Genomic DNA, 18,906 nt, shown 5'->3' on the forward strand with positions numbered 1-18,906 from the left:
TAGACAGGAGTACCCGTGCTCGCGTACACACCTACCTCCATTCAGCACAATCAAGTTTTATCCAGATATTTGGCAAAGACAGTGCGAGACAGCCCAGTCATCAAGTCACCTTAATGACAAATACGCTTCTAAGTTTCCTTTTGTATAGAATTTGAAACCCCTCTTCTTGGCCAGTCTGTAGTCAAACATTCATTTGGAAGGAAAACTTAAAGCATCACACAAAAAACCCACACAGGCGCAAAGACCTTTCAAACATTCAGTAAGAGAGCAACTTTTTTGCTCAGTTTGTTGCCAATGTTTTATTCCTAAGGACAGGAATTTCTTTTCTCATATTTAGATGTAATTTTCGATTGTTTTCACTTTTTTTACCTGTCTTGTTCAGTTGTTTTTTTAACTGGTACTGCATTTTCTTTTTGTTGAGAACATGCTCTCAAAGTGTATGAAACTAGAATGCAATTAAACACTTGTTGTTGTTAATATTTGAAATAGATGACAAAAAGAAAAATGGACTAAATGTAATGAAATAAAAATGAATTTTCCTATTTGACTATTTTCTGTTCCTTTTTCACAATGAATTTTAGGCCTTACCTGACATGTTTCGCGGTATCACTTCCGCCTTCATGAGAATATCAAGGCATTTCAAAAAAACAATGCGTTTTTTATCAAATTCCGATCTTGTGAAAATGATGCCATCATGCCCGATTTCCGATCTGATTTTTGATCAGTAGGAATCCCTCAGAAGAAAATGAGAAAGGAGAAGTTTTACCGAATTAATAATTTTCAAGAACAAATTTTCACAGCAATGGTAACACTTGGAAGTGGGGTAGTTTGCTTCTACAAAAAAAGAACTGATGTTAGGAGCAGAGAATGGTTTCGATCCATTGAGCCCTGGATTATGGGTCAACCACGCTTCCGCTGCACCACTCTGCTTCTTCTGACATATTACTTCACACTTCACAAGGTTACTCACAAAACTAATCAATCAAATCGAAGCAGATATACTGAGAGCACGTGGGTATTCCCACCTGCTGACAGAGCTCCTGAGGACCACCAGCGCAAGAACCTCGGTCTCGGCCGGGGACTGGCATAGCCTTGGTTAATCCTGCTATTCACAGAGTCATCCATTACGCATTTAAAAATTCCCATTACCATAAAAAACGCGGTACGAGACATTCGGCCCCGGGATTTACAAATCAAGATACCATGTTGAATTTAAACTTGCACTTAAGATAATAATACCCCACCGACGAATCATTACCTTATCGTGGTGGTGGGGTTTGTGTGTCCCAGTGGTGGGGTTTGTCAGTCCCAGTGACCCTTGGAGCTATGTTGTCCAGAGCCTTGTACCCCTGGTAGGGTTATCCATGGCAAACTGGTCTGATGCGAGGGATCAGACAAAGAATGGCTCAGAAGACCTCTTATGATGAGCAACATTATTGGACGACATCTTCCCTCACCCGGACGCGGGTCACCGGGGCCCCACTCTGGAGCCAGGCCCGGAGAAGGGGAGCGATGGCGAGCACCTGGTAGCCGGGCCTAGACCCATGGGGCCCGGCCGGGCACAGCCCGGAGAGGCGACGTGGGTTCCCCCTCACATGGGCTCACCACCTGTGAGAGGGGCCAAAGAAGGCGATCCCCGGCTGCAGAAACTATCTCTTGGGGCGTGGAATGTCACCTCCCTGGTTGGGAAAGAGCCTGAACGTGATGTTGAGAAATTCCGGCTCGACATAGTTTGGCTCAGCACTACACAGCTTGGGTTCCGGTACCACCCCTCTCAAGGGCGGTTGGACACTTCCAGCATCCCTCCATCTTCGGGTGGGGGGACGGCACCTGATTTGTGTGCATGCACCAAACAGCAGTTCAGAGTACCTACCCCTTTTGGAGTCCTTGGAGGGGGGGCTGGAGAGTGCTCCTTATGGGGACTCCCTTGTTCTGCTGGGGGACTTCAATGCTGATGTGAGACCTCGAGGGAGTGATTGGGAAGAACGGCCCCCCTGATCGAAACCCGAGTGGTGTTCTATTGTTGGATTTCTGCGCTCGTAGTGGATTGGCAATAATGAACACCATGTTCAAGCATAAGGGTGTCCATATGTGCACTTGGCATCAGGACAGCCGCATGTCTTGGATACTTGGGTAAAGAAAGGGACGGAGCTGTCAACCGATCACAACCTGGTGGTGAGTTGGCTCCGATGTGGGGGCAGATGCCAGTGCAGCCCGGTAGACCTAAACGTTTCGGTCCCCTATTAGAAGCACTTTCAATTCCAACTCGCCGCTCCCTGCTCGACCTCACCCGTCCAAGCTCCCCGCTAGGCCTCGCCCGTCCGAGCTCCCCTCATCTCCGTGCCGACTCGCCCGCCAGTCGCACCTGAGCCAAATCCAGCACATTGCTGTTTAGCTCAGTTAGTCAGAGCGTGGTGCTGAAAATGTCTAAGTCATGGGTTCGATCCCCAAGCAGGCATGACCTTTCTAGCGCATGGGCATCAAAGTGGTGGCCCGGGGGCCAAATCTGGCCCGCTGCATCATTTTGTGCGGCCCGGGAAAGTAAATCATGAGTGCCGACTTTCTGTTTTAGGATCACATTCAAATGATTAGATGTACATTACATTTCCTGATTTTCCCCTTTTTAAAATCAAGCAATGCAATTTTTTAATCCAATTTTTTTCTTTTGTGTTTTTAGTTTAACTATACAAATATTTTCCATTTTCCAATTAAAAAAATACTTTGTTTCCACTTTAAATAAAAAACATGATTAAAAGAAATTTTCCAATACTAAGAAAAAAAAGCTCAAATAAACATTGCTTTAGATCTATAAAAACTAAATATTTAGGGCTTTTGAGCCAGTTCTTTATTCCAATTTAGAAAAATTAAAAAAAATCTAGATATTAGATCTAAAATGGTCCGACCCACATGAAATGGCGTTGATGTTAATGTGGCCCGCGAACCAACCCAGGTTTGACACCCTTGCTCTAGAGTAAGTTAAAATTGCCTAAAATGATTTATTTTGCCGTAACATAACAGTTTAGCTATCTGATATTTGCACTTGCGGGCATCACACAAAAATCATGGCCACTTTGCACATAGCTGGTTAGCTCAGTTGGTCAGAGCGAGGTGCTAATAATGCCAAGGTCGTGGATTTGACCTCCATATGGGCCATGACCTCTCCGTAGTCATTTGAAATTGCCTATTCCAACTTCTTTTGCCGTAACATAAGTGTTTAGCTAGCTGAAGTGTTGCATTTGCGTCATCATGCCAAAAAACGGCTTTTTCATGGCTGGTTAGCTCGGTTGGTCAGAGCGTGGTGCTAATCACGCTCTGACCGCACGTGAGTGGATTGTTTGTCCTTCCACTTGACAGCCACTAACAAACACAAATATTCCCAGCCGCTCCACGAGGAAATCTGCCTGATCAAGCGACTGAAGCACCGGAACATCGTCCAGTATCTGTGCTCCCTCAGCGAGGACTCTTTCATCAAGATCTTCATGGAAGAAGTCCCAGGAGGTTTGTAGACAAAGCAGTGTTGATGAATAAATCCCAAATACTGTATTTTCACAACTATAAAATGTACCTTGTGATAGGGTGCAGTCTCGTTTGGGGGTATATTTTCAGTTTTTTGTCAATACATTGGACGCATCATCCGATAAGGCACTAGCATGACACTAGGCTTGCGTATGTTATGCTATCCGCTAGCGTACCTATGTTATGCTATCTGCTAGCGTACCTATGTTATGCTATCCGCTAGTGTGCCTATGTTATGCTATTCGCTAGAGTACCTATGTTATGCTAGCCTCTAGCGTACCTGTTTTGCTAGCCGCTAGCGTACCTGTTAAGCTAGCCGCTAGCGTATGTTATGCTAGCCACTACCATATTTATGCTAGCCGCTAGCGTACCTATGTTTTGCTATCCGCTAGCGTACCTGTTATGCTAGCCACTAGCGTATGTTATGCTATCTGCTAGCATACATGTTATGCTAGCCATTAGCGTATGTTATGCTATCCGCTAGAGTACCTATGTTATGCTATCCGCTAGCGTGCCTATGTTATGCTATTCGCTAGCATACCTATGTTTTGCTAGCCACTAGCGTACCTGTTAAGCTAGCCGCTAGCGTATGTTAAGCTAGCCGCTAGCGTATATTATGCTAGCCACTAGCGTATGTTATGCTATCTGCTAGCGTACCTATGTTTTGCTATCCGCTAGCGTACCTGTTATGTATTCGGATTTTCTGTTTTAACAATTGGGAAAAACAACTGCAATGTGTCACTGTCAATCATGAGTACTGAAAATGCAAATTTGAACTAAATAAATCATACTGGAAAAAGAAAAATTGCTCCAGCGTCTATAACCCAGGAGACTTTTTAAACAATTTCCAAAACGGGCCTTAATATGTGACTCAAAGTCATGTTTTGGTATACATTTCTGCAATATTGAGTACTTACTTGTGAGTACTAAGTGTCTTTCTCAAACTGATGAATTTATTGAATCCATATTGGCAGATTTACAAATAACACCTAGATAACTAATAACACACAGAAACGAAAATTAGCTTTAAAAAAAATAGACAATTTGTGAAATAAAATAAATACACAAAAATTGACAAAACACCTCGTTGGCTGAGTACCAAGAGGAATTAGCCTGGGTTTTATTCTTTATTTCTCTTTATATTACTTTAGCTTGCAACTTTCTGGCTGAGCTTGTCTCGGGCTGCCTTTCTCTTACCGAGAGCGCTTTTTCTGCTGCACTTATCTTCCCATTTAGCAAACGTACGCTCGCTCAAGCGCCACTGCGCCCACTACAGGAGGTATGGTGAAACTGACATTAAAATACACAAAAAAATACAGTGAAACTAAAATGTGGCAGTTACATATCCATTGCCAGATAAGTTTAGTTACATGCCAATCAAATCCGTTTGGATAAATATAAAAGTGTAATAGAACTACAAAATGAACCCAAAGTCAGTTCTGGTGAAGTTGTTAACTGCGCAAGGAAAAGGAGTTCTCCCCTTTGTGGATTCTCATGTGGGTTCTTAAATTTTGCTTTTGAGAAAAGGCTTGACCACAAAATGAGCAGGAAAATTGTTTTTCACCAGTGTGGGTTCTCGTGTGCCTTTTTAAATGTTCCTTTCGAGAAAAGGCTTGACCACAAACTGAGCACAAAAATGTTTTTTTGCCAGTGTGGGGGCTTGTGTGACTAATTAAGCTTTTCTTCCATGTGAATGTCTGACCACAAATTAAGCACGAAAATGGTTTTTCACCAGTGTGGGTTCTTGTGTGGAGTTTTAACTTGTGCTTGAGAGAGAAAGATTTACCACAAATCGGGCACGAAAACGTTTTTTCACCAGTGTGGGTCCTTGCGTGGATAATTAAGTCCTGCTTTCGAAAGAAAGCGTGACCACAAATTGAGCAGGAAAATTGTTTTCCACCAGTGTGGGTTGTTAGAATTATTATGAATATTCTATATGTGTTGTAAGCATTTTTCAATAAGTAATAAGGCTATAAACCAATTCATGGAACCATGGACACTTTTCCTCCACATCGTCTTCTCAAGGCCCCACAGCTCGAGGACACATTGTTTTCACACACGCTTTTCGGCAGAACACAACGGGACTGTTTTGACGGGACTCCAGCAGAAGATGGCGATAATCGCATTATTGTTTGAAAATACGGCTTTGCTTTGTTTACCTTGAAAGCATTCCTCACACTGTTGTTTTTCTAACCAGCGAGGGTGTTATTGTACTGATTACATAACCATGTTTTTCGAGTGTCGCGATTAAATACAATGATTCAGTTACTGCAATTCAGAATGCACTGGGGGCTAAGACGACGCCACATTGCATCTCCTTGCAAGTTGTAAGCAGAGTTTGTTGAAAGATGTTTTTCCTTTTTTAATTAAATATTACTAATAATGATTTAAAAGGTTTGAATCATTATTCCAACATTTGGTCCTTCGAGTAGCCGGGGTCAACAAACCGATAGGGAATCCAGACGCTGCGGTTTAATATCTGGAGTGACCGTGCACGGCGAGAATCCCTTTTCCAGGCCGGACTATTTCTCAGCAGCGCCTGTTTTCTAATCGGTTGACGACTATCCTCTTGGTAAGCATCTTTCGACATTTCTGCCGAGTCCGCGTGTGATGGCTGCATATTGTTGACGGGTTCCGAGTGCGTGAAGGGCATCACACGCGAAGGCCTTATTTTGAGAAGTAAGGCTCGCATCCTGGGGATAGCGATTTTAAAAAACCCTGCGGATACTAGTCACTAGCAGGTAGACACGGTGTGGTCTATAAACGTCTGCCGTGTACAAAAAAAAAAAAGGTACTACGGGGGCACACAAATCCACTCCAAGAAATGGGTGGTGCAAACAGTAAAACGGCTATTGACGACGATCCAAAGATGCGTCTGCCGTGTACAGATTGGATTGTTGAAAATCAAAGCGCTACAAGGGTTAAACACCTAAACTTATAGATAAATAAATATGGATTTGCTGGCCAGCTTAATATGCATAAGATATTGATACTGCAGGATAAAATACGTGCTAAGCATGGGGGAAATCTTAACAAAATGGAGCAGGAGGGATATAATGATACCTATTATTGGTTTATGATACATGGGTTAAATCAGTTGATGACGGTGGGACTGGAAACACAGAGGCTGTGTTATTCCACAGAAAAGAGGACGGCTAGCCCGGTGGGGAAGAAGTGTGTTGTTGTCGTTAAAAAGGAGGGCCCCCTCCGACAAATATGACCAGGTCGGGAGGGCCCGTGGGGGACATAGGGAGAAAACGCTATCTCCCCAGCCTGGGGCGCCGCCAATGAGTGATGTGTTTATTGAACAATATCCCATGATCGAAGTTGCTAATACTAATGTGGGCAAGGAGCAGGCTCCTACTAAATTTGGATGTTCGAATCCAAAAGCTGATGGTGGCCCGTTGTGTCATGACGGTCGTAATTTGAGTGCATGAACTGATTGATCGGGTTACGGGGAAGTTTAAAACAAAAGTTAATTATACCGTGATCAGCAGAGCTAAGCAGAGGAATGGTGAGCCTTTTGCAGAATGTCAAATCAGGATGACGGCTTGTTTTAAGGCCAACAGCGGCCTCGCTGAAGACCACGCGGTGGGCAGCATTTATCAGGAGCAGCTAAAAAATGTGTTGCATGCTCATTCAAATGTGTTGCATGCTCATTCAAATTATACTTATATATATTACATATATCGCGTGATTGCCTGGACAAAAATGTCTCTAAAAACAAGGCAGGCCTGCTCAAAATGATTGGAATGAGGATTTTGAACATGAGGATGTAGAGCAAATTTTAAACCAGAGATCACATTCTTTGGGAATGAATTCAATTGGATTTTTTTGTGTGATGCTGAAAGTTGTAAAATGGCAATTAAAATGGTTATTTCAAAGAATGAAATGGCTTATTGTGGCTTATCCTGGTTTCGTTCCCGTCTGCTAGCGGGAATATTTTGGTTAACAGAAATACAAAACAGCAAATTAAATGTTTAGCGGGGTTGCCAAAACTGCGTTTTGGTCAGACTCTAAACTTGCCGAATAATGCTTTGATTGCGGGGGGAGCGCTCTGTTTTGGTGCGGCTGAATATTACAATAATTGGCCTTGGGGGTGCTGAAGCAAACTTGATATAGTTGTGCTTGCAGCATATTGTAATTTAGTCTTCTCTAAAAAATAATTGCTCACAGGAGGCACAGGAGGGGGACACAAAGAAAAGAGAGCACTTTGGAATTTGTAAACAAAAGATAAGGCTGCTGCTTCTGCAGCGAGCGTGAAGGTCACAGTCAGCGGGTAAGGGCGCGCTTCCGTTTAAACATTTCAGAATAAGAACAAAACATGGTCTGCAAGGGATGCAGTGTTCCGCGATTATCTTCGCATTTATTTTTGGGATTTAATCAGAAATGTCTTTCGAGGTGATAGAAAATCTGTTTGGCAAAGATTGATTTGGTAAAAGCTTTGGAATTGGGAATAATACTGTTATTATTGGTTTCTTTTTACTTTAATATAGGAGATTGGCTGGTTAAAGAAAAATGAATGGATTTTTTTTACAATATTATGGCATATTGGTTACAATTTGTGGGTCCTTTATTAAGCATTGAAAATTGTAATTAGGAAATGCCTAGTAAAAGGTGGATTTCACTAATTTAATTATTGTAGATTTTTCTTGTGGTAACAGGGAGCTATAAGAAATGGCTCTTATCTTAAGTAAACATAGTATGGGGTGATTTGCAATTTATGTCTTAGGTATTAAGGGTTATTTGGTTGTTAAAGGAATCAGACATGAAATTAACAATGCGGAAATGAGAAATTTCATGGCATTCGTCCAAATTGTTAGGTAAATTGAACCTGGCTGGGGTAGATAAGATAATTGGTTAAGGATAGGCATAGTTTCCCTAGAAGAAACATGGAGCGTCTTTAGGTGCACAAAAGACTTTCCTTGTTTGACCTGAAGGGGGCGTATGCTTTGCTATAGGTCATATTGATGACTATTGGGACGTTATTACTGTCTATTGCTTTAGGGGCATACAAATTAAGAATTTAGCCAAAACTTACTGCATTGCAATTATGGGGTTAATACACCTGAATGTTACGGTGATAACGATTGGCAATAACAAGCTTAGATAAAGGGGATTATCTACAACAAATTCAGGTGGGGCCTTTCATAGTGTGAAACGAGTGATGAAATAATGTCTATGTTTTAAAAATAACATCTCCAAATTATAAAATATCAACCTTGGAGAAATGCTTTAAGTAGATGGGTTGACTAGAATGGGCAAAATTCGATAACATTGAAAGGGGGTGAGATAAAGTTTTTACAAACGGTTAAAATACAAAAAGGGGGTGTGTGTGTGTTTCAATGTGTCACAACTTTTCCGTTATTACATTATTGGCGAATAGATGGTTAATCACAGCCACTCGCAGGGCAGTCCACATGCTAACTGACTGGGATAAGGGGCGGTGGCAATTGAACAAATTTCTATTTTTAGATATGTGGCATGTGAAACTAATACATTAATTATCTAGTTTCTTCAGGCATCAATCTTGCGGTTCGAGGATCTACTAATGCGGAGTGGATCCAGACCTTCCGGAGTGTGGAGTATTCCTGGTGTCCTCAAGAATTCGTAGGTTTTCTCTGGGTACTCCAGTTTTACTCCAACAAACCAAAATTGTGGATGATTGGGGGAGCACTCAAAGCAAATTCCTTGATTATGAGTGCCAGCGTGGATGAGTGTCTGTCTTTTGTGTTTCAATTGGCTAGCCACCAAGATATATCAATATTCTAATATCAAGGTGGAATATTTCTGAAATCGCTGATAAGCCTTTCGAGGACGGCGGTGGCAGAGTAGGACAGAAACAAAAAAGAAAAGAATTTCGCCAAATGAAATTTTTAATTTCTGTAATGGGAAATTTTGGGAACCTGGGGGACTAAACAAAAACAAAAGACTTATCTGGGAGGGCTGCCATTTTGAGTCATGGTAAATTTCATGCCTCAAAAAAGGGGGAGGTTATATATTCAATCTATATGCAGATATATGGCAAAAACACGGGCGATTCCCCCTTATGTCAAGCTACAAAAGCTACGTATCCATTTCAAAGGATACACATGGAATATGTGTGGTACATAACAGTCCTAAAACAGATTGGGGAAACCTTGTTGCAGAAACTGGTCTAGATTGGCATGCTTGGATGACACACGTGTGCGAAAAACCATCAGGCCTTCGATAAAATTAACCCATACGGTGGGGGCATTACAAATCATAATTCAGACTGACAAATTAACTTGTGGATCTTTGTCTGACGTTTTTCCTAAGTCCATGGGTAAGAAGGTCGTCGGAGATGGAAACACCCGGATCCGCCATAGTAAAATTAAAATCTGAGATGACCAGAGAATTCATTTCTGCAACGGGGAGTTCCCAAACGGGAGGCGGTAAGAAATAATTGGTTATTGTTGATGGAAAATGCAGCTATTATAAATCAAACCTGTATCAAACCTGTATAACATGTATGGGGGGGCCGACCTCTCTTAAGAGTAGTACCCGCGCAAATTACCCCTGATTGTGTAAAGGAGATAATGCAAAATTTTTAGTGTTATATAAAGGTCTCATACTACAAGTTCTGTTTAGAAGTGTTACACAAAAGAGGAAATAATTTATAATTAGAATTATACCAATATTTATTACAATAATTTATACCAATTATTGTGGCATAAAGGCTCATTGAACTGTACTCATATATTGATCTTGGATTGAATCGAATTTTGCCAGACTGTAATATCTGTACATACTGTATCGTTTTTCAAAGAATTGATATTGACAAAAGATGTAAGCCCAAAATGTATGAAATGGAATAATGTCTACCCAGTTACAACGGCAGCAAAGGACAAGCCTAACTTTTCAACACATGTCGCGTTTAATCATTTTACCTGCTTAGTCCTCACAGGGCACGGACCGGCACTGGGAGCGATAAATGTGACGTGGTGTGCCCACGTCCTAAAACAGACTACACCCCTGATTCCACGTTCTGACCTATGGTGGTGGTGGGGTCAAAACAAATTATACGACTCCTGCCAAAATGACAGCAGGACTTTGGGCCTTGGTCTCACTGCTATTACCAGTGTCTGTTTTTCCATCTACAGTAGAGAAGATACAATTGGCCGCACAGAAATCAGGTATGATGGCGGGCCCCTCGCGACGGCGTCGCATGGAGAGAGGGTGATCCGACATACATTGATGCGATTGGCATCCACGAGGATGAGTATAAGTTGGCTAATCAGATCGCAGCAGGTTGGGAGTATATTTTTCTTTTAATTACTCCAAACAAAAATGTTGATTGGATAAATTACCTGCATCACAATGTCCAAAACCTTGGAAATTATACTGAACAGGGATTTGTGGCGATAAAGGAACAACTGGCAGCCACTAGTCTGACGGCGTTCCAGGATCGTGCAGCGGTTGAAATGCTTCTTGAAGGAGCAGGGGGCGTATGCAACGTTTGAAAATGTTGCACTCAACAACACGCCCCCCACTGGGTCCCACACCAGGGCCAACGATGGCCTGCAGACCCTAAACCGCAAGATGAAAAAGCATCCTGGAGTAGAATAATGTCCGCTGACAGATTTGTGGCCTCACTAATAATGATTTGGCCTAATTTGTGGTAGCCCTTTTTGCTACGATTTTGACATTATGTGGGTGTTGTATTATTCCCTGCTTAAGATCTTTGATGAGCCGACTTATAACCACTGCGATTGCCCCTACAAATTCCAAATTGCATGAATTATATCTCCTACTGAAGTGCTGACACTAACAGTGAATTCCAAGAGCATGGTAATTACGAGGATGGATTGGACGAAAATGATCTTATTTTCTGCCGAACGAGTAGAGCCTAAGCGGGTAAAATTAAAACAGCCAACGGTGATATCCCTCTATTTTGAATTTGTCATAAAATGAATAACAAACATATAGTAAAAGGAGGGAATGTTAGAATTATTATGAATATTCTATATGTGTTGTAAGCATTTTTCAATAAGTAATAAGGCTATAAACCAATTCATGGAACCATGGACACTTTTCCTCCACATCGTCTTCTCAAGGCCCCACAGCTCGAGGACACATTGTTTTCACACACGCTTTTCGGCAGAACACAACGGGACTGTTTTGACGGGACTCCAGCAGAAGATGGCGATAATCGCATTATTGTTTGAAAATACGGCTTTGCTTTGTTTACCTTGAAAGCATTCCTCACACTGTTGTTTTTCTAACCAGCGAGGGTGTTATTGTACTGATTACATAACCATGTTTTTCGAGTGTCGCGATTAAATACAATGATTCAGTTACTGCAATTCAGAATGCACTGGGGGCTAAGACGACGCCACATTGCATCTCCTTGCAAGTTGTAAGCAGAGTTTGTTGAAAGATGTTTTTCCTTTTTTAATTAAATATTACTAATAATGATTTAAAAGGTTTGAATCATTATTCCAACAGGGTTCTTGTGTGGCTTTTTAAGTTTGCTTTCTGTGTGAATGTTTTATCACAAACGGAGCACAAAAACGGTCTCTGCCCAATGTGGGTTGCCATATGTCTTTTCAAAGTAAACCTTTTACCAAAGGTTTTCCCACACTGAGAACATTCATTATCATAAAGCAAGTCGTCACTATCTGATGGAGGAGCAATAAAAGCTTCTTCTTGCCATCCTTTTGTTGAGTCGCTGCCGTGCAGAGGCTCCGCCCCTCTGCCGGCCACGCCTAGATCAACTTCACTCTTGAAAGGCTCAGCAGTTGACCAAGTGACATCTTGCTGCTCCTCCTTTTTGATTGAAAGTTGCTCTTCTCTCTTTTGCTCTTTAATTTGGGGCCATGTTAAAGTGTTTGCAGGCTCCGCCCCTCCGCTGGCCACGCCAAGATCATCTTCTCTCTTCAAGGACGCACCAGGTGACATCTTCTTCCTCCTTTTTTATTTTAAGTTGCTCTTCTCTCTCTGTGTTGGGGGAACTCTGGCCCCTCCTCTTCGATTTGAGGGGGCTCAACATCCTCTTTGGCACCAGAAAACTCTGACACCTTCCCATCAGGACCAAGATATTTTCTGAAACCTGCAAAGACCCCAAGATAAATTATATATTTTATAAACTGTCTATTATTCTATCTAGAGGTTCTTTATGTTAGACTGGTAATTAAGTCTTATACTTATATTTGCAGTGGTTAGGCTGGAAAGAAAGGACTAATATACTGGTCGCTACAGTAACGAAGCTAAACAGAAGAGGATGCCATACATTTGTGATGTTGTCAACATAGGACTACTGTAGTATTCTCATCAATAGCCAAAGGGGTTTAAACGTTTTTTTGAAGTGTATTTCACTAAAAAAGGACTATTGGTCAGTAAAGTAACCTCACAGGCCCTTGAAGTTTTTCCAAATCTTTTTTGAGCCTCTTCTTTGCAGATATTCTCTCGTATTTTTGAGATTTTAATTTATTTGGAATCCTTTTAGAAAAGAGTGAAGCATCAAATATAAATTTTAATCATTTTTAATTAAAAAGGAAAAATGACAGCTATTCTTTTTTTGTTGACATTAAAAAAAAAATGGAAAAAGAGCCAACATTCAGTTTTATCGATTTATTTTTCTAAATCAATAATTTTGAAATATATTTTTGGATTGAAATAAGTGGGAGAAAAAAAGCTGTTTTTAGAGTTCTTAAACAAAGGAAACATTATATATATAAATATATATATATATAAATATAAATATATATAAATATATATAAATAAATATATATATAAATATTTATAAATATACATATATATATATAAATATATATAAATATATATATATATATATAGCCTTTTTATGATTTCATATTTTTATATGCATTACAGTATGAAAATGGGAAATAGTTGTTATGATCTGTACTTTTCCCATGATTTATTCTGCATGATTTTGTTTGTACTGTTTTATTGTCTTAAAATCAAGCTTGTACCTTCTGTCGACCTGAGAATTTTTAAATAAATCAATTGCAGCGCACAAAAAAGTCCTTTATAACACATTGAGAGAATATATAAATATAAAAAGTGAACCCACCTTCTAGTATGTGAAGAACAACTTTTGCATGCCTTATTTTGCAAACAATCGAGTGTTCCTCATGGAACACCCACACGGGAATTCTGATGGAGGCACCTTTGATTGATGCTAGCAGGCTAAACTAAAGTAGGCCGCAAAGCTTCAACGAGGCTTTAGACGCCTTGAAGATGATGTTGACTGAAACTTAAGACGGAAGAGTAGTTAAGCAAGACACATCGGCCACGCGTGGGTTTAGTTAAGTGGTGGAAATTGAGGAAAAACTCGGCGCGCTACGGTCACGACAAGATTGTGACTGGGGACGGAACCTTGACTTTTGGGGTTGCGCATGCGCGGAACATTGCGTCACTTCTGCAACTCGAGCGTCACTTCTTTCGGTGGCATTAGGTTTATTAAAAACAAGAGAGTCGAGCATAGGAAATAATTATTCTTCAAATGGTCTGACATGGTTGGAATAAAAATACTTTCGTAGGTTTGAATTTACGACATAAGTCACCATGAAGAAGGTTGCGGCTCAAAAGGAGGCGACGCAATACGCGCAAGCGCAGAACAAATCGACAAATCAAGGAACCATTGCTGTTTTGCCAAATTGAATCACGAGAGATGAAGTTCTTCAACGAAAATGTACCAACTCCCACGAATAATTCCCTTATTTGCTTAAATGAATTGAATTTGTGAGAACAAATAAATGGCTTAAAGTGCCTCCATCATATATCAGGGTCCAAAGGAGGCGGGGCTACGGTCCAAATGGAGATCAAAGCGTGTGGCGTCACCAGGAGCTCTTTGCTCTTTGATGTCACCTATCAAAGCGCGTGGCTCTTTGCTCTTTGATGTCAACTGCGCAAATATGCAGCATCCAGAGGATGGCATAACAGTCAGATGCTGCAGTTGGACGTCCTCGACTCATCTGGAGACACGAGACTCATTTGGACAAACTTTTGGAAACAATGAAAATCCTTCAAGGTAAGTTGGTTTCAACTTTGAGATAGTTTAGCCATTGACTGAGTGAAAGAGTCCTGCTCACATGTTGGCGTTTATTTACTTGTGATGTAAAAAAGTGACTGAAAAATATAAAATTTAGTGTGTTCAGATTGTAAAAAGTGGCCAGAAGCTTTTACTATACTTTAATTTGTGGCTTTTTCTGAGCTTTGTCTTTGTTTGGTCGGTCGTAGTCGTTATGCTTGGTGCCAAGTCATGGAGATGTTTTTATTTCATTTGCGACATTTTTTGACGGATAATATTGGTGTTTGCAGCTAGCTCATTTTAGACATCTTTAAAAAACAGCCATTTTGACATAATTGCACTTTTGCTTCCTATTTAACCAATTGATATTCATCATTTAGTTTTGTTAAGTCGAAAACAACATTTGGGATATCGCAATGTGCCAAACCCTCAGCCATTAATTGCCTAAATTCCTATTTATTAACTTAAACAGTGAACGCATTCAGCTCAATATTAAATTCATCATCGTGTACGGGTAAATTGGTCATGCAGGGTTTTTTTTTATCATGCTGTCTTTGCTGTCGTGCTAATTATGTTTTACGTTTTTATACCTTTGTTGTCCCGGCTGGGTTGGCTGTTTGCCCCCGCCTCCACCCTCACTTTCACTATCGATGGGCCGTTTGCTTTTGTATTCCCTTCAAAATATTCCAACAATGATGCACACAAATGTCCTCACAATAGGATAACGCACTTCCACTTGCCAACGAGAAGTAGTCTTGAATTAGCGATCGCTCTGTTAACGGGAGCTAACAGGCTAAGGGGGGCGGGGGGGGGAACACTGAAAAAAACGCTCAGTGCTCGCAGAGACGTTACAAAGAGGTATAGTTGCGACCAGAGATATTACACGAGGAGTTGCGGGGGAGAGAGGCAGTGCCCCTGACCGTTCTTATGAGCAGCCAACGAGAAGTAATATACTATACTGCGCGTATTAGCGATCGCTCCGGCATTAGCCGGAATCCGGCATCTCATTAATCCCCCAAATAATAATAGACCTGCTACTGAATAAAAGATAATGTTTTTTTTAATGCCTCCCCTTTGGCGAAATTATTTTAACTAAATTAAAATCTAAAACATAAAAGAGAATGTTTACAATGAAAAGGCTCCAAAAAAGATTTGACTAATTTTAAGTGAAGAAACTTTTCTGACCAATAGTGCCATACTTTGAAAAATGCACCTATAAACGGTTTTCAACTCATGTTGCTGTTGACTAGAAAACTACAGTAGTAAGTACTGCATTGTGACGAAATGAATGTATGGCGCCCTTTTCCGTTTGGTTTCATTTCTGTGAACAAGAAATTCAGTCATTTATAATTGGAAAATGGTTAATCATTTATCTTTGTGTCTTTGCAGGTTTCAGAAATGATCTTGGTGCTGATGGGCATGAGTGTGTTGACCTTGAAGGGGAAGTTGAGCTCCCCCAAATCAAAGAGGAGGAGCCAGAGTTCCCTCAACAACAAATAGGAGACGAGCAACGTCCAATCAAAAGGGAGGAAGATCATTTCACCTGGTCACTTGGTGAGTTCGTGAAGAGGGAAGATGTTCTGGGCGTGGCCAGTGGAGGGGCGGAATCTGCAAACACAGGAACATGGCCCCTAATTAAAGAGGAGGAGCCAGAGTTCCCTCAACAGTGCAAAAGAGAAGAGCAACCTCCAATCAAAAACGAGGAATGTGTCAAATGGTCAACTGGTGAGCCTTTCAAGAGTGAAGATGATCTGGGCGTGGCCAACATAGGGGCGGAGCTTCTGAGCGGCAGCTCAACAGAAGGATGGCGAGCAGAAAATGTAATTGCTCCTTTATCAGATGGCAACGACTTGCTTTTTGACGATGATGATGTTGAAGATGTTAAGAAAAATCCCAGTGGTGACAAACTTTGCAAATGCTTTCAGTGTGGGAAAACTTTTGGGAAAAAGTCTTCTTTGAAAACACATATGAGGAGCCACACTGGGGAGAAACCCTTTTCATGTACAGTTTGTGGTAAAACATTTACACAGAAGGGACACTTAATTAGTCATGCAAGAACCCACACGGGTGAAAAGCCATTTTCGTGTTCAGTTTGTGGTCAAAGATTCACACGGAAGGGACACTTAATTAGTCATGCAAGAACCCACACTGGTGAAAAACCATTTTCGTGTTCAGTTTGCGGTAAAGCCTTTTCTCACAATGAATCCTTAAAAATCCACATAAGAACCCACACTGGTGAAAAACCATTTTCGTGTTCAGTTTGCGGTAAAGCCTTTTCTCAAAATGAATCCTTAAAAATCCACATAAGAACCCACACTGGTGAAAAATCATTTTCGTGTTCAGTTTGCAGTAAAGCCTTTTCTCAAAATGAATCCTTAAAAATCCACATAAGAACCCACACTGGTGAAAAACCATTTTCGTGTTCAGTTTGTGGTCAAAGATTCACACGGAAGGGAGACTTAATTAGTCATGCAAGAACCCACACGGGTGAAAAACCATTTTCGTGTTCAGTTTGTGGTAAAACATTTAAACGGAAGGGAAGTGTAACAATACACACAAGAACCCACACGGGTGAAAAGCCATTTTCGTGTTCAGTTTGTGGTCAAAGATTCACACGGAAAGGAGACTTAATTAGTCATGCAAGAACCCACACGGGTGAAAAAACATTTTCGTGTTCAGTTTGTGGTAAAACATTTAAACGGAAGGGAAGTGTAACAATACACACAAGAACCCACACTGGTGAAAAACCATTTTCATGTTCAGTTTGTGGTAAAACATTTACAGAGAAGAGAAATTTAAAAATCCACATAAGAACCCACACTGGTGAAAAACCATTTTCGTGTTCAGTTTGCGGTAAAGCCTTTTCTCAAAATGAATCCTTAAAAATCCATATAAGAACCCACACTGGCAAAAAACTATTTTCCTGCTCAGTTTGTGGTCAAGCCTATTCTCGAAAGCAATATTTAAAAAAACACTTATTAACCCACACTGGAGAACAATGTTTTCCTGCTCAGTCTGTGGCCACAGATTCGCTACAATAGCCCAATTAAAAAGCTACACAATTCAAAAACCTGAAAAGAAGACTTAACAACCCGCAGAGGAGAAAAGCCCTTTTTTTGCTCGATTTGTGGCAGGAATATCTTAAAAACACAATTACCCACACGTCAGAAACCTTTTTCCTCCTCAGCTTCTTGCCAGAGATTTTGTCGTAAGGATAGACTTAAAAGACGCAAATGTGTTGTAATAAGCAGTGGCCAATCACGGCTTTGCTTACTTTTTCAAATTCTGTATGAAAGATCATTGTAATCGAAGTTTAATTGTATTTTGCATTCTGAAAATCTTGTTTACACTTTTTAATCTGTAATTTAACGTGTCATCTTTTTGGTAGTTTCAATAAAGCTCTCTTTTTGGTGAAAAATACTTTTTGGGTCTTTTTGTTGACAAAATCAGCCTTCCAAATTCAAAGGTAACAAAAAAGTGAAGCGTTATTTGCTCAGATTTAATGAATACATTAATTTGAACAATTTGACAAATTATGATATAAAAGATTGTTTTCTTTCTACAGGTGTGAAAATACGGTAACTTCATGTCCGTAATTAACGGTAAATTGTTTTTATCTTTTTGATGTTGAAGGGGATTATTGGTAGATTTTTATTTTATGTGTAACTATTGGAAAAACATTGAGTAAGAAAGTTTTATAGGACAAACTACAAAGGGAATGTAATGGTAAATGTTTGCAAAAGACTACTAGATTGGGGTATTATTCACATTATTGAATGAATTTGGAGTTCTTGATTAGCATGCATTTTATATGGCTTAATTGCTGTAAAGGGTACAGGCTTAATATATTAATCGTTGCCAACAGGGGAAGATGGTGGTTCAATTCTATTTAAAAATATACATTTATTTATTTGTTTTTGAATGTGAATGTAACTATTGCAGGGAACGAGTGCCCTTTTTTGTGTGCCAGGCTGGAGAGGTGGTTTTTAAACTCCTGTGAAGAATCCAGCTTGGTTTTCCTTTTGTATTTTTTTCCTTTTTTTTTTTAGGTTACACAGTCTTTCTATTGTTTTGGAATCAAGTCGACCTTCTTATGTTCACTTGTGGGAAGTAAGTGAAGTTTGTATATCGAGGAAACCAGTCCAGCTATTTAATACATTACAGTAATACCTCGACATACGAGTAATTTGAGATACGAGTAAAATTTCGAGCAAATATATATCTTGAGATATGAGACAAATGTTGATATACGAGCATACAGCGGACCCGAGACGCTGTTCATAAGAACATCATGGCCACTGTCTTTCCGCAAGGCCCTCGTGTAATGTCTCTACGAGCACTGGGCGGAGCGTTGCATTTTTTCAGTGTTTTTT

General features: G+C 40.4%; 2 protein-coding genes across 2 annotated transcripts in view; one reads left to right on the forward strand and one right to left on the reverse strand.

Moving 5' to 3' along the window:
- Positions 1-18,906, reverse strand: part of LOC144065497 (uncharacterized) — a 193,640-nt gene that overhangs the window by 130,216 nt on the left and 44,518 nt on the right. The gene's annotated exons all lie outside the window — the stretch shown is intronic.
- LOC144066120 (uncharacterized) lies at positions 14,174-17,969 on the forward strand. Its single transcript, XM_077589466.1, has 2 exons — positions 14,174-14,194; positions 16,459-17,969. Exons 1-2 carry the CDS (start codon positions 14,174-14,176, stop codon positions 17,572-17,574), a joined length of 1,137 nt encoding a protein of 378 aa, XP_077445592.1. The 3' UTR covers positions 17,575-17,969.

Source organism: Stigmatopora argus, chromosome 20, assembly GCF_051989625.1.
Source record: "Stigmatopora argus isolate UIUO_Sarg chromosome 20, RoL_Sarg_1.0, whole genome shotgun sequence".
Taxonomy (NCBI): Eukaryota; Metazoa; Chordata; class Actinopteri; order Syngnathiformes; family Syngnathidae; genus Stigmatopora; species Stigmatopora argus.